The following is a 24,986-nucleotide window of genomic DNA, read 5'->3' as shown; positions in this document are numbered from 1 at the left end:
AGAGAGGGGGTGAGGAGGGGGGGGGAGAGAGAGTGGGAAAGGAGGGGAAGGGAGTAAGGGGCGGGGGAGGGGGGGGGGGGGGGGGGGGTGCGGCGAGGGGGGCGAGGGGGGGGGGGGGGGGGGATTCCGAGAGATGAGGCCAAAATGCGCGACCATAAAATCCGACAGAAACACGACAACAACGACGACAAGTGGAACTCGAGGGAGAAGCAGGCAGGCAGGCAGGCAGGCAGGCAGGCAGGCAGGATGTGGACGTGTCCAAAAACTTCCCTCTTCCCCCCTGGTCCCCTCCTTCATCCCTTTTTCGGTTCAAGCCACGCGTCTGCGTGTGTCGTCCTTTGTCCTGTGTGCAAAGTTTTCACTTGATTTTTATGTTTTCCACCACAACACATCTGCCCCCACTCCCCCACGCTGCACTCCAGGTTTTCCTGCACTGCATATTTATACCCCGTACCAGATACCCTGTAATGGTTGTGTTTGCCAATTGGAGAGTGCCACAGGGTATACGTATATTTAATTATTTATAATCGAAGATAGTCCAAGTCTGGCCAATGTATTTGGAGCTCCCCATCTCCCCATTCATTTTGCTCTTTCTGCGTCTTCTTTCATTCGTCTTTCTGCTCTATCCTCCTGCTCTTTCCCTATTTTCTGCTCATCCTTTTTTCCTTCTGCTTGCCGGCTGCCTCGTCTCTCGAATGTTTCCTTTGTTCTTAATTTCTTTCATTCTTAATTGCTTTCTTTGCTTCCATCCTTCCTTCTTGTTGGGCGCTTTTAACCTGAAATTCTTGTCATTGTTTGCCTCTTCCTTATCCTTCTCTTCGTTTATAATGTTTCTCTCAATTTCTTTGCATTTTTACGTTATTATTTTTCAGCCTTTACTTCCTCCGCTCCTTCTAGTCTTTCTCCGCTTTTTCCTTTTACTTCTTGTTCCGCTTTTTCCTTCTTCTGTTTCTCTGCTTTTCTGTCTACTTTTACCCGATTTCATCGTGCTGTTTTTGGGTAAACTTTAAATTATTTAACATTCCAAAAACTCCCGCACCCGTCCACTCCTGCCTCCATCTCCACCTTTTTTGGGTGTGGTGAATTACAAGTGTCGATGGTTGCGCGGGTGAACAGGCGAAGGCCCATGGGAGGAATCTGTGTGTGTGTGTGTGTGTGTGTCTGTTGAAATCAAAGCCAGAGGCAGAGCCAGGCCATAGCCAGAGTTGAGTTAGTTTTTCATTCCATTCAGGTGTTGAGGCAGTGGCTCGAATGAGGAAAAGTGGTGGAAGAGACGGGGCATAGGCAGAGCAGAGCGATAGTGAGTGTGATAGACACACACACACAGGAGGGGAAACATTTGGAAGTCACTTTTTGTAGCCTATTTTGCAGCGCACAAAATTGCAACTGAAAACTTTAACCCCACCCCACACACGCACAAGTGGAATGACGAGAGGGTATCCCCTCTCTGTCTGTGAAGTAAATTTAATTTAATTAAAAGTAAAAGCTCTCTCCGCGCCCCCTCGACACGGCAGATAAATGAAAAGAGCAGACAGACTCTTTCTCTTCTCCTTTGTTTTTTTGTTGCTTTTGTTCTAAGTTACATAGATTTTAAATTAAAAATTAAACTTGCCAAACAACTCTTGACTAATTCCCTTTCTTCTCTGTTCTCTTCCTCTATGTGTGCGCTCTCTCTCTCTTTGCATCTTTCCCTCTTTCTTCTTGGTTCTTTCTTGCAGGTAAGGAAATGAATGTTTTTTTGTATGTGTGTTACTTTTAATGGATATAGCAAAGCGATGTATCTGTCCTATGTGAGTATTATGAGTATACCAAAGCACCCAACCACCCACAAAGCCACTCAAGTAAAAATCAAATCAAATAACTTAAAGATAAACATCCATTCAATGTGGACAAATCGAAGCACTCTGCACCCACAAATCGTAGCGTAGAAGTAGAAAATATTCAACTTTCCTAAAACCTAAGGATAATCCACAAATCTCCTTCTATATGTTCTATGTGATGTTGGGGAAAAATCTCACATCTCTACAAAATCGATCGGCAGGCAGGCAGGCAGGCAGGCAGTATGTGGGCTGGGCTTTTGCATTTTTGGTAGCTGGAAAATGTTGTAACACCAATACAGATGCACACACAATCGCGGACACACCCACACACACATAGTCACATATACACAGAAAAGCGCGTTGGAAAATGTCATCGGTTGACGTACAGCAGCAGCATTTTGCACCACAGCCTTGATGTTGTTGCTGTTGTTGCTGTTGTTGCTTTGGGTTTTCAAACACTTCTCTAGGCCATGTCCGCCATTTTGTCAGAGCAGAGCAGAGCAGAGCCACCCACACACACACACACACACGCACACACAAGCAAGTAGTTCGAGCCACCCAGAAGTCAACCTGCCGCTCCCACTTTGCCACTTTTGGGTTTGCCCGGTTGCTAGCCAATAAGTTTGTGACTTCCGCCAAATAGCGCGAGGCACGCATACAGTCAGAGGATATACACACACACACACACACACACAGATGAAGATACAAATATAGATACAAATATGCCTAAACAAATACAGAGATGGAAGAGGTAAAGTCTCTTGGGAGCATGGAAAATGTCGCACGTGGTAGGACACGCCATACCCCACTCATGCAGCAAACCTCTCGAACAACTTGAAGATTTTTAAGTTTAGATATAAGATAGATAGATAGAAAGATCAATAAATGATAGATGTGTATATGGGTTTTTGATTGGAGCCACGCAATAGAGGATCTCTACCTTGATAGTGCTCCAGGAGAGTCTCCAGGAGGGGACAGCAAATGTGAAGCCGAAAATCAGCTGGTTTTGAATTTGATTGCAACGTTGCTCAACACTACCAAAAAAAATTATGCAGAGAGAGGCGGAGAGGCTTCTCCACTGTAAAATATGTCTGTATGCACTTGCATGCATTGTGGGGTGTTTTTGGGGGTGGCGAATATGTAGGTGCTGAAGGTGCTCTGGAGCCACCAACGCCCCTTGGCATGCAGCTTTCACTCCGCCATTTTGAAATTGATACGCAGCCAAAAAGCAGGACACGATGATGGAAGAGAGTGAAGGACGAAGGAAGCCAAATGGGCAGGGGTAGAGGGTATGTGTGTGTGTGTGTGTGTGTGTGTGGGTGGGTGGTGCAGCAGGTGCAAGGCACACACACGCACACGCACACGCATACACGCAGAATGCAATTGGCACGCACACACACACACACACGAATGGAAATCTCTTGCTCTCTCGCTCTCGCTCTCAGCCACAGCCACTCGCAGCTCTCTCCCCCACACACACACACACACACACACACACATTCGTAACAAACTTTCCATATTTCCAGTCAAATTTGAAATATTTGCTTTGTAGACCTCTCACCCTCATGCTCACACGCCACCGCTACCCCACCGTCCAACCGTCTCCTGCTCTGCTTTCAATCTCTGCTTTCCGTTTCACTGCTTGCCCTGGACACTGCTTGAATATTACCAAAACTGAACAACTCCCGCCAACCGCCCCACTTCCAATGTGCCTGTGTGCGCTGCTTGGTCCTCTGCCTAGCCTCTGGACAGGCGCTGTTAATCCTCTGCTTTTCTCTGCTCTGCCACTGCCCAGAGCTCTGTGCCCAGCTCTCAGTGTCTGTCGCAGCGCTGCTTGCATTCAGATTGAACGACGCACGTGCAATGGCTGCTGCCTGCTGCCTGCTGTTTCTGTTCGCCTGGTACTTCCTCCGGGTGTTTCGTCTGCTTTGCTTTTTCACGAAATTACACTGCACTGAGTTGCTTTTCTGACGCAGCCCTGCTTATTTTTCCACACTTGCACACTGCTTGTGTGTCATTTTTGTGCTGCTTGGATAGACTGCTTCATTGCGCTGCTTGGTGGGAGCCTGTTCTGCTTGCTGCTTGGTAAAGCAGGATACACCTTTGCCACGGGGGTGGGTGGGATTTGGTGGGCGACTTGCTTTGACAGTTGTTTAGTTAACTTCGATACTGTGGCTGTGCAAAGTGCAAAGTAGAAATGTGAAAATCATCAAGCATACGCCTTGTGGTTTTTAGAACGAAAACTGCTTGAATGGCGGTTTCTCTCCCCCCTATGGAGGAAGGTGCTGATTTTGCAAAATTTTCCATTTTCGTTTCGATATCCATAGTTGATTTCAGTTGAAAGAATTGTTTATGGGTGACAGATGAAGAGCTATTCGTTTGTTTATACAGGCTCTGTCATGTGTTCTGTGGTTTGGTTTCTTGCTGTTCCTTTTTTTGATGATTATTATGAGCTTCGCGCGTTCTCGCATTAACTGTTTATTGAACAGGGGGACAGCTCTCGTTTATGTTTATGCAAAGACGAAGTTGCTGACATAAAGCCAGACGGGGAAATAATAATGGACTTGCCGCAGGGTAGGGCTAGGCTCGCCATTTAAACAATAAACATTCGCTCCTCGATATGTGGATGTACTCGTATGTCCCACAAATATTATTAATACTTGGCGGCTGACTGTCGACGCTGACTCTGATAAATATTTAAGTGCCTCTGGATTGAAATTTCAATGGCAAATTCCGCGAACAAAATCGTGTGAAATGTTTGTGTAAAGAAAAGAATAAACTTGCAATTCCATTCTTCGCATGCCTTCTCCTTTGATTACTCTCTTCACTTTCGACACAAGCTTGCTTCTGCTCGCCGCTGTTTTCTCCTCTCCTCTCCTCTCCACTATCTCTCCTCGGGCCAGTTGCTCCTTTTGCATTGTTTGCTCCAATTAAATCTTATCTAAACAATTTTAAGTACAAATTATTTCAAAGGCTACAACAAAACAAAAACAAAACAAAAAGAACAGCAAATGAAAAAAGAAATCACAAAGCGAGAGAAAGAAAGGAAAGAAGGCAGCAACAACAAAAAAGCTCAACAACGAGGCAAAGTTTTGAGGGCGAGGGCAATGTGCTAAAGCCAAAAGCTATACAAAAAAAGTATATAGAATCATATCTAGTATACATGTATGTACATATAAATGTATATGCTAGTTACATAAAACAGAGACAGAGGTGGGAATAAAGGCAGGGGCAAAGGCAAAGGCAAAGGCAAAGACAACAACAAAAATGGGATTCAAAATCAATAACTCAATAGGCAATAAAAGCAATAGAAAACGAAACGAAACGAAACAAAAAAATGCAAAGCGAAGCAAAAATTGATCAATAAATATGAGTAAGTGTGTGCCATATACAATAAATACATATGTACTTGTGCATGATATACCTACAAACACCCTCAACCACCCACCCACCATATATTTATGTACTTGTACTATACAGCGATTAACAAGCAAACGAGTTGGGTTTCAATTTTTGAACCAAAACAGCCAAAGAGGCAGGCATTGGCCCTGCTTCAACGTTTATCGAAGCGTTTCCCTTGGTAAGGGAAGCGTTCAAGATCTCAACTCTAGTGGGTAAAATAGTCAGTTATCTGTGAAACTTAATTGGGATCCACACTTCACTTCAGTCGCCTGTTCGCTCGCTTTCCCATTTCACTGGGCGCCATTTCCTCTGCAGCTCTTCTTATCTTTGCTCACACATAATATGTATGTATGTACATTATGTACAATCCATTTACGCTTGCCGTTGATAAGAAGAAAGAACTTAACTCATAGACATTCCATTCCATAGAACACACAACTATTTATTCGCCCCACCGACCACCAACTCTTGACAATCTATAAATAAACCAATTGTTGGCTGCATTTTTTCTTTTTTCTTAAACATATACATGTACATACATACATATGTATGTATGATTGTACATAGGATTTTTTCATTGCTCTGTATATTATTTATACAAAATTCCATTCGCTTTAGACATCATCGTGGCAAAGTACAACAATTCTCTCTAGCATGCAGAACGGAGGAGTATCGAGATCTGTAGGAACTTTTGTTTTGATGTCAGTAGTGCACGTAGGCATGAATATGGATCACTGTGTAGGGTCTAAAATGTAGAATTCAATTGATTTTATAGCCATCCTACTTTAACAGAACAGAACGGAACAGAACAGCTGCTTGTCGGTCATCGGTGATTCAATTTCACAGCACTATCGATTATCGGTTATAATACGGTTACGGTTGTTTTCAAGCCGAAAACCCCCCGCCCTGTTTTCCTTCTGTAAAGCAGTGGCTTGACCTTCACATGCAGTGTTGATTCCATCTTGAGAGCAGTGTGGTATGCAGTTGATTCTTCTGGCAAGCAGTGGTTTCATCTCATTTTACGCTAGCATTCTGGAAAGCAGTTGATTCCTCTTTAATGTAATTATTTGGCAAGCAGTGGATTCTACTCGAAGTTAGAGTTTAGGCTCAGAAGATCCTTCTAGAAAGCAGGGATTTTAATATGGGATGAAAGCACACGGGATCCAACCTAAGAGCAGTTTAGTTGGATCTTATCTGTAATGGAATTTTGTAACAAGATGTTTTGGGTATACAAAAATTAACATTTTTAACCACCTCCAGATGCGGCAATATGTTTTGTTTGCCGTCTCGTTTGTCCGGCATACTTTTTGTTTTCTTGGCTATTCTTTTCGATATCTTTTTCTGCTTCATACTTTTTCTCCGCTTTGCTTTTGTGAATAACATTTTGATAAACAGAAAAGCAAGTCGAAGACGTTGATTACCTCATATGAGACAGACTTTTTCAGTTGTTGACACAGCAACAAAAATGGCAGAAGAACAAGAACAAAACAAACTCAAAATGTGCGCTGCCACGCCCCTTCCTGGCTAGACGCCCCCACTCGAAGGTTTTATCAGTTGCTAAGCTGTCGTTTTACTCCCCTGCCAACCCACTAGTAACGTGCTCTTCCTCTCTTTTTCTACTCAAAGCAGTAGCCTCTCCTCCCTCGACTCCACCACCCTCCTCTTTTCTTCATCTCTTTCTCCACATTCGTTTGTCCTCCTTCTGTTATCTTTTTTGGGCCTTCTTCCGCTAAATTTGATTTTTATTCTTACATATATTTACCCGTGCTTCTCGCTAGTTTCTTGCTTTCTATTTCCTTTCTTTCTGCTGTTTCTTATTCCTGTCCATTCTCCTCTTCTGGTTCTCTTTCGCCCTCTTCTTGCGTTCTCTCTTCTAACACATTTTCTTCGGTCTTCTGCTAATTTTCTTATTGTCGTTCCTTCTTTCTCTACCTTTATTGCCTTTTGGCTGCATTCCATTCCTCTTATCCATTTGTGTGTATTTTCTTCTATCGCTTCCATTCCTTATATTCCTTTTTAATTCCTCGTTGTTCTTTTTTAAATGTTTTTTCCGCATGTCCACAAACTTCCCTGTGGCTCTTCTGTGCCTCCTTCCTCACCATGTCTCTTCTCTCTCTTTTTCCTTCCCTTTCGATAGCACTTCTCTTATATTCTCCACTCTATTCCTGATATTCTCATATTCTTCTCCTTTTGTGTGTTCTTTTATCATTCTTATTTTTATTCTTTCTTCTTCACCGTGCCATTCCTACATCCCCCTTTCTTCGCAATTCTTTAGCTTTTCCCTGTGTACATTTTCTGCCCGCCTCCCCCCTCTCCGTTCCAGTGCATATGTGCCTAAGTCCATGTCCATGTCTCTCCGCTTTTGTGTGTTTGTGCCTTTTATTTTGTATTTGATGTGTGTGTGTGTGTGTGTGTGTGTGTGTGTGTGTGTTTTTGTGTGCTGCTGCTTCGCCACTGCTTATTCTTCTTCTTCTTCCTCCTCTGCTGCCGCTGCTTTGCGCCTTGCTTTGCGCGGCGCTTTAGCTCTACTCATGCCCCTTCCACGGCCTGTCCCTCTCCCTCTGCTGACTGGCCTCGCTGCCTGGCTGGTCTCTGCTTTGCGCTTACTCACAATCAAATCTCACGCCGCATTTTTAGTCTCAATAATAACTGAAACGAAAAACACGCGCAGCCAAAACGAAGCGCAAACCAAATAAAATACAAGAAAAAAACGCCATCGTAAAACGTCAGTGTGCCTTATATATTTTTTGTTATTTCTTTCGTTTCCATTTTATTTTTTTTTGTGTTTGCGGTGTGTGTGTGTGTGAGATGTGTTAGGTTGTGTGTGCCCATTGTTTTTGCTCAAATAGTAAATTAAACTGTTTTCAAATTGTGTCCATCACAGAGTGAGAGAAAGAGCAAGGCAAACGAAAAGCCAGAGAGCGAAAGCCGGAGAGCAATGGAGCGAGTGTTGATTTTTTCTTTTCTTTTTGGGTCCCACTCACTCGCTGCGTTTTGTGTTGTCGTGGGTCGTCGTCGTCGTTGTTGCCGCCGCCCGTCGTTCGTCGTTTGTCGGGTCGGTCGTCGCGTCGTCAGTTAGTGAGTGGGTCGTGTGCCAAAAGTGTATAAATTGCAGGGTGAGGCCTTCCACAGAGTGGAGAAGAAGAGTAGAGCTAGTAAATTCAGGACACAAAATTATAACTAGGAATATGCCGGAATGCTTCACCTTGCGTTAAATACACCTTGGACCAAGCTCTCTCTCGCTCTATGGCTGGCTCTCTGGCCTAGGCTGTTGTTGTTAGTGCAGCATAATTAGACGCTGTCTCGCTTCTCCCTCCTCCTTCACCACACGCTCCCCTGTGGCATTCGCATGTTGGATACTCTCTCGACAGCCGCCCCCTCTTTCACCTTGCTCACCCGATGCTGCCTACCGACCGATACGACCCGTCCTCTCTTCCTTCCACCATCTTCACATAATCTCGCTCTCTTTTTCGTGCGTAACTTTTTGCTTTGCACTGCAGTCGACGGGGGCTCTCTCTGTTTTTTCGTCATTGTGTTTTGTTTCAATATTCGCGGTATGTTAATTTATTATTTCGCTTACGTTCTCGATGCTTTTGTACGCTCACTCGTCGTTATCGCCTTCCCCTTCTTCCCCTCCGCGAACGTTCAATGGCCATCGCCGCCGACGCGTTCGTTATCAAAAAGGCAACAGAAAATAAAATAAAAACAAAGGCCAACGACAAACAAAGACAAACCGATAAACGACAAACGTCGTCGTCGTGGATGTCGTCGATGCCGCCGCATATTTAAAGCATTTGTTTTAAATTTGTTGGTTTTTTTAGCTCGTTTTCGTTTCTTTCGTGTTAATAGCACCTACCAGACCTCCCCCCTCTGTTCCACTTCTACGGTCTTCAGTCTGGTGCAAAAATACAATTTAATTAAATAATTTTTATTATTATTTTGTGATGGCAAATAATTTTTAATTAAAATGGAATGCAAAAGAGGAAATTCAATTCAAAGAAAATGTCAATTGCATTTCTCTTCTACAGTAGACACTAGGAAGTGAAACACATCGACCCATGTCTAAAGTTGTCTTTGCAAATCGTGTGGCAACTCCAGTTCAATCTTTTTGCAACACTGCACATCGAATAAGTGCACAAAATGTGGTCGATAAATCCAATCCGTCAACAGAGTGCGGAATGCGGAGAGATACTATATTTGTTTGGATAATCACAAATGTAGAAATGTACATATGTGAAAAGATCAAAAGTGCAAAAAGAAACTGAAATTTTTTGCCAAACGCGCAACTTTTCGATGAAATCTCGCAATGCGATCTCATTCATGGAATCACTTTTAAATGACATCTCTAGAGACAATAAGGATTGTTTTAATTCAATTGAAAGCTCTGAATAAAATATAAATAACTGAAAATATATAGGGATTATGCATGTGTCTGGGGTTCACTTTAAAGCGATTATAAGGTTTTCTATCTGATCTTTTTGAGAAATAGAAATGTGCAACTGTTAGTTTTCGATATATTTTGTAAACAGTCAGTGCAAGTGTGCAGGTTGAGGTTTGTTCTATAATAGAGGATATGCGATAGATACAAATGTAGTGAGTAATATGGATTCATCTTGTGGAAAACTACTGGATGGGTGGAAATTTCCTTTAGAAAAATATCAGACATTCTTGTTTTGTTTATATTATCTGCTGACTAAAGCAGATATTCGTTGGAATTTCTGATGGCTAGTATTTAACATCTTCTTCGATAACATTAATATTATTTTATAGATATTTCTACTCGTATTTTTTGTCTGTTGCGGTTTGTTTGTTGTTTCATGCTTTTGCTTCTTCTCATCTCATCTACCTCTGTTTCTCTATTTTGCTTTTTTTTTGTGGGTTGTTTTTTTGTGCTGATTGCTTTTGCTGTCGAGGCGATGGCGACAACAGCTAAACAATTTACAATTATATATGTACATATGTATGTACATATATATGGCGTACGCTCTATGTGTACGGTATATAGGGTACACACGTGTGAATGTATTTGTTGATTGAGTCAACTTGACGACGACGGACTACGACACAGCACGAGAGACAGCTCTATTGAGCCAGCCCCCCATCCCCCCATCCCTCCACCTTTACACGCGCTCCGCCCAAAAACAAGAAAACAACCAACAACTTTTGTTTTATACTCTGAATCTCTTTATTTGCCTTTTGCCTTTTGCCTTTGTCCCTCTGCCTTCCCCTACCCACCACCGCCGAGTATGTGTTTTTTTTTCTTCTTTTTTTTTCTATTATGCTGCCGATTACGTCAGCTGACATTCGGGAAAGCATATGTACCAAACAAAAAAAAAACAACTAAATTAAAATCTATGTATGCTAAAAAGAGTGTATTTTTCATTTATGTTTGTGTTTGTGAGTGTAGAAATCCACCTAATCATTTGGTTGTTTTTTTTTTTTTGTGTGCGGCTCTCGGCTTTCGGGTGAAAGTTGCACAAATCAAATGGAAAAATCAACGCAAAGCGCAAACAGCAGATAGCCAGAAAAAAATACACGAAATACAAAATACAAATAAAAGTGCAGCACAAAAAAAAACTCTCAACTATAATCTCAAGAGGAAAAAGAGGCCACAGACAGAGACAGTGAAAGAGAGAGAGAGAGAGACAGATACAGTACAGAGATCGAAAAAGAGAGAGAAAAAACAACTCTACAAACGAGTGAAAATTTGTGTTTCGAGTTAATTGATTTTGTATATTGTTGTTTGAAAATTGAAAATATGCAAAAGTGAGTATAGAGCGAGAAGCTCCCATTGAAATCTCACAAATGAATACACACACAGATGTACACTCTATATAACCCATACATACAAATGTACATATCCCGTATATATCATCACGTCATTCATCGCTTTGCGCATACCCTCCTGATACGCTCCTCCTCTACGGGTATGTGTACATGTGTGTGCCATCCCCAACCATCGACTTGTGCTGTGCCCCGCGCGGCCGTATATTGGCACGTAATTTTATTTTCGTCTTGAATTTCATTCCGTTTCATTTCGCTTAATTGATTTGCTTCATTTGCATATGGTGTCCAAAAGTGGAATTTAAGCAGCTTTTTTGGTGTGCTCTCCTGGCCTTGAGGCCACTTTACACTGACCACCGCCTTGAAACGCATCAAAGCCACCAGCCACCAGCCAGCAGTGGAGCATCTCTGTAAATGCCATCGGATTCAAACTCTCACTCCTTCTTCATTCACAAATAAACGGGGTGGGAGGAGGTGTAGCTTCTCGTTTAAGTTTCACGCGTGAATGTGGCGGAACCATGAGGGAAAAGTAATCAATTAGCTGTAATTTTGTGACGAGATGTTCATACAGTCACAGTCTTCATTTTATCCGAAAACCCTAATGTTTTATTCCTTCTTTGCTTAGCATCTCTGATACATTTAAGTGTAAATGCCTTTCGCCTTAACAAAGCCATAGATGCAGTCATACCCAGCAAGTCCCCGTCTGTCACTCTGCCAGTCATTCCTTTGTTCGCTCTGATGCAGTTTAGTGTAGCCATAAAGCCCTCTCAATGCCATAATCTAGTTGGGAAAATACATTGCAGTTTTAAGCCTTATATAGGCAGGCATTGGGTATGTCTGCTTTATTTCTCTGTGCTTTTTTTTCCTGCATATCTTATCCCGCTTTGTCCTGGTCTCTGTCTTTCTCTCTTTCGCATACACATAATAATGACCATTTTTGGGCAGTGCGTACCCCTGCCCTCTCTGGCAGCAACAGCAGCTATAATTAAACAATACTCGAACAAATTAATACGAGGCCAGCGGGTTTTATTGTATATTTGTTCGTTTACTTTGTTTTTTCTCTATTCATAATACAGTGTATCATAGGGTTTTTGAACTGTCTCCTTGACTAAATTTAAAATTACACAGATCCCCAACCACCTTCCAGAATTCCTTTAATTCCTTTTCAATCTATTTTAATTTTTATAATCTAGCAAATTAATTAATTTGAAGTTTGAATTTCAAGTTGCTCGTCTGAAGACATAATTAAAGCACTGTATGTGTGTGTGTGTGCGTGTAAGACAAAGAAAAACTGTTAAAATTTAGCTATTTATTGGTTGGTGTGCTGGGAAGCGGCCCACCGCCGTTCTATTCAAATGCTTTCACCGCTTTTGCTGCTGCGTCGCTGCTGGCTGTCACTGTAACTGCTTCTGATGTTGCTGTAAATGTTGCGCGGCTGCCACTACTGAGCGCCTATTAACAGCACTGAAAATCCCAGCCAGCGACTCTGTCGTCAACAACAACGAACACAAAATGTGCAAGCTTTCTAATGCAGTCGGCATAAGCAGCGGCAGAAGCACTCCAAGTTAGTCAGCAAAGGCATCAGATCAGTCCGAGCAGCAAACAGCAGCAGCAGCCAGTCATCAGAGCAGCGCTACAAGCAGAGGGACAGCAGCAGCGGCCGCAGCGTCAGTGCAGTGTGGCGGCCTTGCCAACAAGAACAAATGAGAAACATCAAGAAGACAGTGGCAGAGGCAGCGTCAGTGACAGCAGCAGCAGCAGCAGCAGCCAGTACGGGAGGGGTAGAGAGGCGGCATTCTAGTGCAGACAGTGGCGGGTGTCGTTTCGCGGTGACGGCGGCGGAGGCTATACACAAAAGTTTACTCGGTTAACACACACACACACACAAATCTATATGAAAAAAAGAATACATACATATGTATGTAGAAATGTATGTATTGCATATAAACGTACAAAAGCAGAGACGACGGGGTCGCGCGTACGTCGACAACAGCAGCAGCAGCGACAGTGGCTTCGTATTTTTGTTGTTGCTGTTGCTTTTGTGTGTGTTGTAGATTTTTCGCCAATTTTACCTTGTCGCCGCTCTCTATCACGAAACAGTGTCGAACTTAAAGAGCGAGCAACGTGACGTGCCGTTGTTGTGTGTCGCTCGACGTCGGACAATTTTTCGCCAACTTCCTACTAAAATACAAAAATCGAAAAAGCAGCAAAAGCAAGAGCCAAACCAAGCAGCAGAAGCAAGTGCAAAAGTAGCCGCAAAACCAAAGGCAAAGCCAAAACCAAAAAAAACAAGTGCAAAAGCAAAAGCAGCAGCAAAGACAAGTTTTTTTTCTCTGTTCATGTTCATGTGTTTGTGTATGTGTCCCAAAACGTGCAAAAGTAAAGTGTGCTGTGCAAAAATACAGCGAGAATACTAAACAAAAAGCAGACGGCACGAAATAACCAAAGTGCCAGAGAGAGCGCCAGAGAGCGAACGTGCTGCTTGCTCGCGAGAGGGAGAGCAGAGCACTGAAAAAACTCTCTCAAAGAAGAACGGGCAGCGCAGCTGATTTTTGCCGGCAACTGTGTCAGCTGTTCCTTTCCTCCCTCCCTCCCTCTGCACATGGCTCTACATCTACATACGTTTGGTTAGGAGAGGGTGCAGTGCGGGGGCATAATGGACAGGTTTTTGCTGTTATGCCGCTCTTGAAACGCATCTATGGAGCGATTATCGCTCTAACTCTTGGCATTCCACGAACGAGAAGACTAACAGAAGAACCGCAACACCCAGAAGGAGTCTAAAGAAGAAGAAGCAGTGAACGAAATAAAGCAAGCAGCAACATCATGTTGGCCTCTGCCACAACCACAACGCCCGCAGCAACGGCCGCAGCGAATGCAACGGCAACAGCAGCAGCAGCCGCTGCCGCCGCACGTAAACGCAGTCGCAGCGCCAGCAATGGCAGCAAACGCAACACCGGCGGCGGTCGCAAATTAACAAAGAGCGTGAGTGTTTAGTTATTTTTTTTTTCCTCTCTCTTTATTTTCTTGGCTCTCTGTGCTGCCACTTCTCTCTTTGTGACGCTGTCCGCTCTCTTACTCTCTGTTTACATTGCGCGCGCCTGCACGTGCTGTCGGGCTAGCGCTGCCGCCGCTGCCGTTCTGCTGATTTGTGGCGACGTTGGCATCGGTTTCTGTGCGCCCATCATTCGCTGCTCTTAACAGCACACAAATTGGGGCACAATTTCTGTTAACCCATTACAAGCGACGCAAGACTCTGTCTGTGAGCTGTTGATTAACCCTCAACTAAAGCCCAAAGAGAAATCGTAATTCCGTTGGAATAATTTTTATATTTGAATGCAGAAAAAAAAAATAGCCTAAATTTTCAAAATCAGCAGCAGCAAAACAGTCTTGTGGGAAAGCAGCGCAGCCGTAGTTGTGGATAAGCAGCAGCAGCGCAGCAATGAACCGTTTAGTTTAGCCTGCGTTCATTCATTTGCACCCCTCCGCGTCCACAACTGAGGCAACTCGTGCGACCGACCGACCGACCATTCGGCTCGCTCATCGGGCTCGTTTGTCGTCGCTGTCGGAAGGGGGCTAAAAATAAAACGGTATGTGTGTGTGCGAGTTTTTTTTTTTTGTTGCAAAAGGCAATGAAAACGAAAATTTGCGTGACGTCTCTCGACCTTGACTCATCGACGTGAACTTAAACATGGTAGAATTATTCAGAGGGTACGACCATACTGCTTCTCGATGGCCTAAGTTAGCGTTTCCCACCCTTCTCTCTCGGTCGCTCTCTACGTCACAATGTACATGCATGTAACTTGTGAGCGCAGGGTATGCTTATTTTAGGTGGGGTAACATCACATCATTGGGGCAAATGATTGCATAAGAATGGTATTGGATATGAAACTCCAATAAGAGGACGCTCGGCGAGTTGGCCATACCTTGAATAGTTCTACCATGTGTTGGAAAATGTTTGTGGTGTTGCCAGATGTGGAGTTTGATACCGTGCTTCGGTGTTCGGTTCGGTTTTGTTGGTGTCTTGGTTCGACGGCAGTTTGAAGTCAACGTCTTTAGGGGATAACCAGTTTTTACACACACACACACTAATACACAGCAGTTGCAGATGCAGTGTGTTGCAAGTGTGTATTGATGAGTTATCAACTAATTTTGGCAAAGCAAAAAAAAAAAAAGGAAACAGGTTCGCTTGTAGCACCAGCAACACCTCCCTCCCCTATTCCTCCGGGAGAGAAAAAGAGAGACAGAGAGAGCGAAAAGCTGCACTTTTTTTCTGCAGCATTGGAATGCTTCTCTGCCTCTCTCTTTCCCCCAAGCCCTCTCTTTTTGTAGCACTTGCAATAAGAAATGCATGCGTAATGCCACACCCTCGCACACCCACCTTACCCTCACTCCTCTCTTATGCACCAGTGCCCGCTCTCGGCCTCCTTCCCAAAAAACTCTTTCAAGCTTCACCCACATCGTACTCCATGGGCACTCGCTCTTCGCTTCTCAATGTTGTTTCTCTTTTTCGCATGCTTTGGCATTCTCCCCGCTCAATCTCCATTTCCACCTCCCATTCATCTCCTTTTCCCGCTCTCACCCACTCGAGAGGCTACTGCAACATAATCATCATCATAGATTTATCTCATTCACGCGCACGTGAGACGCGGAGACGTCGAAGCGAAGCGAGTCAAGAGCCCGCCAAGGCCCAAAAATTAAGTCGTCGTCGTTTGTCGTCTGCACTGTCCCTCTCCCTAGCGTTGTCCTCGCCCACACTCTTTGCTCTAGCAGGCTCTCCGATTCCCCCACTCACTATCTTTTATACTCTGCTGGCTGTGCTCCCATTCCCTCTTTTCCCACCTCTCCTTAGGCTGGTATTCCATTCCCACCGCTTCATACGCGTTACGGCTTGGTATACCCTTTGTCCAAGGGAAGGTATTATAATTTCAAGCAGCTTTACCTTTGTTTATTGGGAATAGTGTTACGCAAAATAAACATTAAACTTTGGTTTTGTCTAGCACATACAAAGCTGTTCATCAAAAATATTCAAAGCGCTAATAGGACCAGTAGCAACAGATAAATATTGGAATCTCATTGAATTTCATGTGGGAATACTTGTATTTAAGTTTTTTAAAAGATCACAAGGAAAGTGCCTTTTTAACGGAGTTCAAACCAAATATTAAATTTGAGCACAAAAAAAGAAAATTGTAAATCAAATTGAATTAAATATATTTTTATGGCAGTGAAACTATTGTACATTTATAAATTGTCATCATGAAACAAATAAACAAATAATTGTAGTGCCCCGAGCGTATTGAAACTGATTCTTCTTCCCCCTCCACCCATTTAAAATGGAATTCCTTTTGATTTCTTGTTGTTTTTGCACTGCCAGCCGCGCTGTCGACGTAAACGTTAGCGTCAGCTTCAGTGTCGATGCTCTGCTGGCGAATTGACAAAGACGCCGGCTGGCCTGGCGGCTGGCAGCTCTACTAGCACTACGCAGCTGCTGCTGCTTTTTATACCCGGTACTCGAAGAGTAAATAGCGTATATTCAATTTGTGCACAAAGTATGTAACACACAGAAGGAAACGTTTCCGACCACATAAAACATAAATATATATATTCTTTTTCAGCATCAATAGCCGAGTCGATTGAGCCATGTCTGCCTGTCCGTCCGTCTGTCCGCCCATCTTGTTGAGCGCCTGTATCGCAGGGACCATACAAGCTAGAGCCACCAAATTTTGCATCCAGACTTATGTATGCTCACACTGTTACAAGTGTATTTCAAAAATGAGCCACGCCCCTTCCGCCTCTGCAAAAGGGCGAAAACCTCCCAAATCTACAATTAAATAAAAATTACATATGAAATAAAACTGAAAACGCCATACCGTAGGAAATGGCCATATCTATCAGATCACCAAAGTGGGATCCGATTGGATCATTATTATGCCAGAATGAAGAAATTAATTTACAGTGGCTAAACCCAGCCTGTCCCGCAGCTTTTGTTGTTCTCTCATTCACACTCTGCTTCTGCTTCACTCGGCCCCTGCCTCTGCCGTCCCTCTGACTCTGCCGACTTTTAACCCACCCCGTCCCGCAGCTTATTTTTGTTTTATTTTGTGTGCGGGCGATGCCTCTGCCTCTGCCGTGAGTCTGCAGTGTGTGGGTCTAGGGAAGGGCGGCTAGCTAAAGAAGCGTGTTGGTGTGAGAAGTGTTGTAGAAGTTGAAAAAATTTAAATTTTGACAAAACACCACTAAGGTGCAGATGTAGTTCTGAGTGCCGGGTATGCAAGTTGTGACGCGTAAGAAGCGTCTCACACGTACCTTCTCTTTGGAAGTCGGACAGAGGAAAAAGGAGAAGCAGCCGCAGCACCAGCAGCAGCAGTGACGCGACGTCGCCATGCTACGCAGCGCAGCGGGAAGCAGCAACTACAAATACGAATAGTTGTTGTAGTTTGCTTTCGCTGTTGTTTTTGGTTGGGCGCGCGCGCGGAAGTCGCAGCGAAAATATTTATCAAAAGCGTCAGAGCAACAAGAAGAACAAGAAGCAGGAGAGAAAGAGCGAACGAGCGAAACGACAAGAAGAAGAAGCCACCAGTGGCAGTGTCAGAAGAGCGAAACGAAACGAAGCAACGGCGGCAGCGGTTGTCAATCGGATTAATTTTTATTGTACTTTTCCTTAGGTGCCTGCCTGTTTTTTTTTAGGTCGTCGGTTATTTGCAAATGAGCGAAAAGTGCTCGTGTACGTACTCTTGCTCGTGCTCCGTGTAGTTTGCCTTCGGCTCAGTTCGTTTTCGGCCTCGCTCTCTCACGCTTATTCGTTCGTTTGTTGCCTAACAACAAAAACTGCTTTTTTGCTCTTCCTCTCCCGTTCGGTTTGTTTGCGAGATTATTGCTCTTTCCCTCTTGCTCTCCCTACTTTTGTTGGACTCACTACTCTCTCTCTCCGTCTCTTCGTCGCTTATGCTCTCCCGTTGGTTTCTTATTTTGTGACACAAAGAGAGCGATGGAGCAAAATAAGCGACTCGAAGAGCGGGAATGCAATACTTTACATAAAAACACCTCTCGCTCCCTCTTTGCAGTTGTCGCGTATCATTCTGTCAAATAGCAAAAAAAAAAAATATACTCCTGAGACTCGCGTCGAGACATCATCCGTCGTCGTCGTCGTCGCCATCGTCATCGTTCCGTTCCGTTGTATTTTTTGTTTCCCTTCTGTTCCCGTGTTCCCGAGTGTCTATGTGTATGTGTGTGTGCGCCGGATTTTATTGCTCTCGCTCTTTTGTCTTGTTCGTTCCCTTTTCACCTTCTTTCCATCGGCTTGCCCGTGCCGTTCCGTGCCGCGCCGCACTGTGTCTCTGTCGTCACCGTCACCGTCCCCCCGACTGTGCTACAAATACGCGTATAACAATTTTATGTGTGGTGCAAAAATAAAGAAAAAGTGAAACAAATGAAAATTATACACACACTCGCTGAGCGTGGTGCATAGATTTATATGTGAATAAAACATAAACTAAATGAGCGTCGTGCCATATAGTCGTTGTGGTGGGGCGTGGGGAATCGGAATCCTAATCGAGAGAGAGTGCCAAGAAAAGGGAAAAAAGAGTGCATAAAGAAACGACGAGTGTGGAAGAAGAGGAAGAAACGGCAATAAATGTTAAATGTGGTCAAATTGTAATAGAATGTGAAAATATATAAGCACATACACATCCATACTCACACACACACACAGAGCCACGTATGTGTGTGCAGAAAAATATGCGGCGTTTAAAAAAGGTGAACGGCATTTTGTGGTTGCCTCTAAAACAAAAACCAAAGAAAGAAAAACAGAAACAAACATACAAAGAGAGAGAAGAGTGTGTGCTTGAGAGAATTAAAATAGGGAGAGCAAATAAATGTGTTTAAACAAATGCAAAAAGCAGTGGAAGCAGCAAATAATTACGAAAGGAAAATTTTAATTAAATGAACAATTTTTTGTATTGTGCTGCTGGTAGCCATTTTTTCATTTTTCTCGACTTTAGTTTTTCCATACATCTAATTTTCGCTTCGTTTTCGTTTCATGGATTTGTATGTGCCATAGTGTATGTGTGTGAGAGAGTGTGTGGTTTTCATTGTCTTTGCGCCTTTGCTTTTGATAAAACTTTACACGGGCGTACACGAACGCACGCACACAAACGAACATTCATATACAAACACGAACAGACGGGAACACTGACACTCATACCATTATGACCATCATACATTGCATTGCGCTCTCTCTCCCTGCCCTCGCATGCCGCATCACAAAAACACACGCTTTCTCGCTCATTCGCTCACTTTATTTTGCACATTTTCGTTTGGGCTGCTGCTGCTGCGGGTTGCCACCCTGTTGGGGATTCAGTGTGGTGCAGCGCTCTCTCTCCGCGAACCAGCAGATCAAAACAAAAACCCGCAGTCGAATGCTGGTGTAGTGTTGCAAAGCGCTGGCAGCCAGGGAGCGTGAGTGCGAGAGTGCGAATGCGAGTTTGGATCTCATCTCCATCATCTCCTCTCTCTATCGATAGGCACAAAGAAAATGAAAGATTTCGATCGATTGTGCAAATTATTTGTACTATAATTACTAAGTCTTTTAGTCTTTTACTTGTGATTGTTGTTGTGGTTATTGTTATTGTTGCCTTTTCGATTTTGAATGTTATACTAATCAGCGCATCCCTCTCTCTAATCTTATTGCAGATGTCCGCTGGCGCGCAATTGCAGATGGCCCCGCAGAACACTTCGACCCTAAGCCATCATCATCCCAACCAGCAGCCGCAGCAGCCCCAACAGCAGCTGCAGCAGCAGCCCCCACAACAACAGCAGCAGCAGGCTCCCCCACAGCAACAGCAGCAGCAGCAGCAACATTTTGCCAATCATCACAGCTCGCAACAGCAGCAGACGCAACAGGAGCAACAGAATCCCCAGCAACAGCAGATACTGTCACAGCCACACCTGCAGATCCTCCAGAAGCATCCGCATCAATTGCTGCCCCCACACCAACTGCACCCGCAACAGCAACAACAGCAGCAGCAGCAGCATTTCCACCAGCAATCCCTGAGTCTTCACCAGCAGCACCAGCAACAACAGCAGGTGGCAGCGGCAGCAGCGGCTGGGGGCAGCAGCAATCCCGACTCGAATATGAGCACTGGCTCCTCGCACAGCGAGAAGGATGTCAACGATATTCTGGGCGGAGCAGGAGCCGCAGCAGCAGCGGCAGCAGCAGCAGCGGCGGCTGGCATCGGTTTGTCCGTGCAGCAGTGCTCCAGTTTTCAACCGACTCTCGGGATGCAGCACTCGAACAACGGAGGCGTTGGCGTTGGAGGAGCCAATGATATGTACATAACGACGGCGTCGGCGACCACCACCACCACACCGGTGAAGCCGCGCACGCCTGCCGAGCGGAAGCGCAAACGGAAGATGCCACACAATGCGGAAGATGCGAGTGGTGCGGGTGGTGGCGGCTCGGGCGGAGCCGTGAACAACAGCAGCGGGCTGGGTGGAAGCCTAAAGGGCAAGTCCCTGCCCTTTCGTGATATGTCCAAGGTGACCATGAGCCTCGGTCTGGGCGACCGCCTCAGTGGGACGAGCGTCCCAGGCGGCTCTGGTGGCGCTGGCGGCATCTCCAGTGGTGCCGGTGGCGTCGGTGTCGGTGGTGGCAGCTCCAGCTCTGGCACAGGAGCGGGGGGCAAGAGTGCGCGCCTGATGCTCACCGGCGGCGACAACAAGAAGATCAACGACTACTTCAACAAGCAGCAGTCGGGCGTTGGAGTGGGTGTGGGCGTGGGCGTTGGTGTGGGAGTGGGCGTTGGAGCGGGAGGTAATTCTGCGGCATTACGCGGCACCCACACTGGCAGCAAGTCACCCTCATCCGCCCAGCAGCAGCAGCAGCAGACAACCCAACAGCAGCAGCAACAGCAGCAGCAGCCGACTGTATCTGTTGCCTCGGGAGGAGTGCCCGCCTCCAGTGTCCAGGTGCAGGTGCAGACCAGCCAGGTGCAAACGAGCAGCGCATACTCCCTGTATCCCGCTAGTCCACAAACGCAGGTGGCGCCCAGCCAAGTGCAGCAGCAGCAACAGCAGTCCGGAGCAGACTTCCACTATGTCAACTCCAGCAAGCAGCAGCAGCAGCAGCGCCAGCAGCAGCAGCAGCAGCCACAGACTTCCAATCAAATGGTTCCTCCGCATGTGGTCGTCGGCCTAGGGCACGCCCTCAGTCTGGCCTCCATTCAGCCGCCCCTCATCCAGACGCAATCGCAGTCGGCCCAAACCCAACAGCAGCAGCAGCAACAGCTCGGGCCACCCGCCACATCGACGGCCAGCGGCCCAGGTGGAGTGGCCGTTGTGGCCTCACATCCCCACCAGCTTAGCTCTCTGGGCGTTGGCGGCATGGGTGTGGGCGTGAGTGTTGGTGTTGGCGTGGGTCCGCCCTTGCCACCGCCACCGCCAATGCCCGCCACGATCACGTACAGCAAGGCGACACAGACGGAGGTGTCCCTGCACGAGCTGCAGGAGCGGGAGGCCGAGCATGAGTCGGGGAAGGTGAAGCTGGACGAGATGACAAGACTGTCGGATGAGCAGAAGTGCCAGATACTGGGTAACCAGAAGACGATCGACCAGCACAAGTCGCACATTGCCAAGTGCATCGATGTCGTGAAGAAGCTGCTCAAGGAGAAGAGCAGCATCGAGAAGAAGGAGGCGCGCCAGAAGTGCATGCAGAATCGCCTGAGGCTGGGACAGTTTGTTACACAGCGAGTGGGCGCCACATTCCAGGTGAGTATTCCCCGCCAGAGAGCATAGTTCTTGAATCCTCTAATGCTCTCCTTTTTTGTCTCCTTTTTTGTCCTGCAGGAGAACTGGACGGACGGTTATGCGTTCCAGGAGTTGAGCCGACGGCAGGAGGAAATCACCGCTGAGCGCGAGGAGATCGATCGCCAGAAGAAACAGCTGATGAAGAAGCGTCCGGCGGAGTCCGGACGCAAGCGGAACAACCAGAACAGCAACCAGAACAACCAGCAGCAGCAGAATTCCAATTCCAATGATTCCTCCCAGCTAACCGGCGGCGGTGGCGGTGGCCCCGGCGGCAGTGATCGCCTTGGTGGTGGTGGCGGTGGTGCCGCTGGCAGCGTTGACAGCGGCTTGGGTGGCCAAAATTCTGGCGCTCTTGGCGGTGGCGCCGGTGGCGGCGGCGGTGTCGGTGGTGGTGGCGGCGGTGGCGGCGGAGGTGGCAGCGGACGCGGCCTCTCACGCTCCAATTCCACGCAGGCCAATCAGGCCCAGCTCCTGCACAATGGCGGTGGCGGCTCTGGCGGCAATGTGGGCGCCAATAGTGGCGTGGGCGATCGCCTGTCAGACCGTGGTGGCGGAGGCGGCCTGGGAGGCAACGACAGCGGCAGCTGCTCCGATTCGGGCACGTTCCTCAAGCCCGATCCCGTCTCGGGGGCATACACAGCGCAGGAGTACTACGAATACGATGAGATCCTCAAGCTGCGACAAAACGCCCTCAAGAAGGAGGATGCCGATCTGCAGCTGGAGATGGAGAAGCTCGAGCGGGAGCGTAACCTTCACATACGTGAACTAAAGCGGATACTCAATGAGGATCAGGTAAGATGACGGAGGGGGTAATGCCTACCAAGTTTCGGCTCTCTATAACGAGTATCTTTATCTCTGTCCTTTGCAGTCCCGCTTCAACAATCATCCCGTGCTGAATGATCGATATCTGCTGTTGATGTTGCTGGGCAAGGGCGGCTTCTCCGAGGTGCACAAGGCCTTCGACCTCAAGGAGCAACGCTATGTCGCATGTAAGGTGCACCAATTAAACAAGGATTGGAAGGAGGATAAGAAAGCTAATTATATCAAGTGAGTAGTGGAGAGTGAGTGGCAAGGCGCGGCAAGCAAAAGAAAAGAAAACAGTACAGAAGAGAAGAGAACAGAGCAGAAGAGCAGAGCAGGCAGAAAAATAACAAATAATCTCTAAGATATGATAATTATAAATAAATATAGAAGGATAGTGCAAAGATGATCGATCCTCAGCCCCCGTTCCATATTTTCTGTATGCACGCGTCATGCGGCAGCGCCCCTTGGTTTATTGAGGTTCCTGCTTCAGCAAGAGGCTAGCCACCCATCAGGCAAGACATATAAATCGATCCATTATCAAGGTCCCAGATAGATGGAAAATCTTTATCCAGAGCTTTATCCAGAAGTGAAAGAAGAAAGAGCTTTCAGGTTTTATTATTTAAGATAATTCCCTTTGGAACCGGCACAGAACTTGTCCCGCTATACATAATTGTTTATCCATAACGATATACTGTAAGTCTGTGTACGCATTGACAATTAGATTATAGAATGTTTCATCAGTGTGGTTGAAATTAGATGCAAAAGACCATTTCCAGGAGGAGTGATGTTCTTGTCAAAAGATATTTTCGAAAGGGTGAACGAACGTTTAGACTTCACATAAGTGACGTATGGGAATGAATGGAGGAATATAAATTGACTGGTGAAAAGGGGGAACCGGGCCATTTACAACCAAATACTAATGTGTGCCTCTCGTAATGTTCTGTTAATCCCACATTAGACACGCCTTGCGGGAATACAACATTCACAAGGCATTGGATCATCCGCGCGTCGTGAAGCTCTATGATGTGTTTGAGATTGATGCGAATTCGTTTTGCACCGTACTCGAGTATTGCGATGGCCATGATCTAGACTTTTATCTGAAGCAACATAAGACTATACCCGAGCGTGAAGCACGCTCGATAATAATGCAGGTGAGTTGCAGTGTTATTTTTTGGAGGAGGAGGAGTATTGCATCTCGCTCTTGTGTGTCTTGTAGGTTGTATCTGCACTCAAGTATCTGAATGAGATTAAGCCACCGGTTATCCATTACGATCTGAAGCCTGGCAATATACTGCTGACCGAGGGCAATGTCTGTGGCGAGATCAAGATCACCGATTTTGGCCTCTCCAAGGTGATGGATGATGAGAACTATAATCCAGATCATGGCATGGATCTAACCTCCCAGGGAGCGGGCACATATTGGTAAGTAATTTATCCCATTACTCTCTTTGTTGTCTTTTATTGGACTCGAATACTCATTTGTATCTGTATCTTGTGACTTTGTTAGGTATCTGCCACCCGAATGTTTTGTTGTGGGCAAAAATCCACCAAAAATCTCATCGAAAGTGGATGTATGGAGTGTCGGTGTGATATTCTATCAGTGTCTGTATGGCAAGAAGCCCTTCGGCCATAATCAATCGCAGGCCACAATCCTAGAGGAGAATACTATACTGAAAGCCACCGAAGTGCAGTTCTCCAATAAGCCAACCGTTTCGAACGAGGCAAAGGTAATTATAGAATGGTTTTTTGCTTAAGATTAACATTTAAAACTAAATCTTCTGCCTATCGTTACACAGAGCTTCATACGTGGCTGTTTGGCATACCGTAAGGAGGATCGCATGGATGTGTTTGCATTGGCTAGGCATGAGTATATCCAGCCACCGATACCAAAGCACGGTAGGGGCTCACTCAATCAACAGCAGCAGGCACAGCAGCAGCAACAGCAGCAGCAGCAACAACAGCAGCAGCAGTCATCGACATCACAGGCCAATTCAACCGGCCAGACATCGTTCTCAGCCCACATGTTTGGAAATATGAATCAGTCCAGCTCATCCTAGCTGCCAACTAAACGCAATTCCAATTCATAATTCGCCGCCGCCGCCGCAGCAGCAGCAGCAGCCGCCACAGCCACAGCCACAGCCGCACAACAGCAGCAGCAGCAGCATCAGCAGCAACAACAACAACAGTTGCAACAGCTGCAACTGCAAAAGCAGCAGCAGCAGCAAAATCATCAGCAGCAGCAGCCGCAGTCACTGGCAGCACTAGCACCGGTACTACCAGTAGCAAATACATTACAGCTGCAAATACAGCAACAGCAGCATCATCATCATCATCATCATCATCATCATCACAGCCACCACAGCCACCATCATAGCA

The 24,986-nt window shown here is 45.9% G+C and overlaps 1 protein-coding gene across 6 annotated transcripts in view; it reads left to right on the top strand.

Moving 5' to 3' along the window:
• The window catches only part of LOC117580893 (neurogenic protein mastermind), an 84,787-nt gene extending 59,990 nt beyond the window's left edge, over positions 1-24,797 (top strand). For 3 of the 6 annotated variants that reach the window (XM_034267646.1, XM_034267648.1, XM_034267647.1), the window contains 7 exons: positions 19,695-21,767; positions 21,846-22,598; positions 22,675-22,853; positions 23,569-23,761; positions 23,827-24,032; positions 24,118-24,337; positions 24,407-24,797. In XM_034267646.1, coding sequence (XP_034123537.1) covers positions 19,695-21,767; positions 21,846-22,598; positions 22,675-22,853; positions 23,569-23,761; positions 23,827-24,032; positions 24,118-24,337; positions 24,407-24,667 — 3,885 coding nt within the window. In that variant the 3' untranslated portion in view covers positions 24,668-24,797. Of the gene's footprint in view, positions 1-13,327; positions 13,989-18,394; positions 18,400-18,452; positions 18,759-19,694; positions 21,768-21,845; positions 22,599-22,674; positions 22,854-23,568; positions 23,762-23,826; positions 24,033-24,117; positions 24,338-24,406 lie in introns of those variants that run through there. The other 3 variants (XM_034267645.1, XM_034267651.1, XM_034267650.1) reach the window with 3 other exon arrangements.
• The last annotated feature ends 189 nt before the right edge of the window (positions 24,798-24,986 follow it).

The sequence above is a fragment of the Drosophila guanche genome, unplaced genomic scaffold, assembly GCF_900245975.1.
Source record: "Drosophila guanche unplaced genomic scaffold, DGUA_6, whole genome shotgun sequence".
Taxonomy (NCBI): domain Eukaryota; kingdom Metazoa; phylum Arthropoda; class Insecta; order Diptera; family Drosophilidae; genus Drosophila; species Drosophila guanche.
Note: the sequence above shows the minus strand (reverse complement) of the source record. Positions and strands in the feature narration are given on the sequence as shown.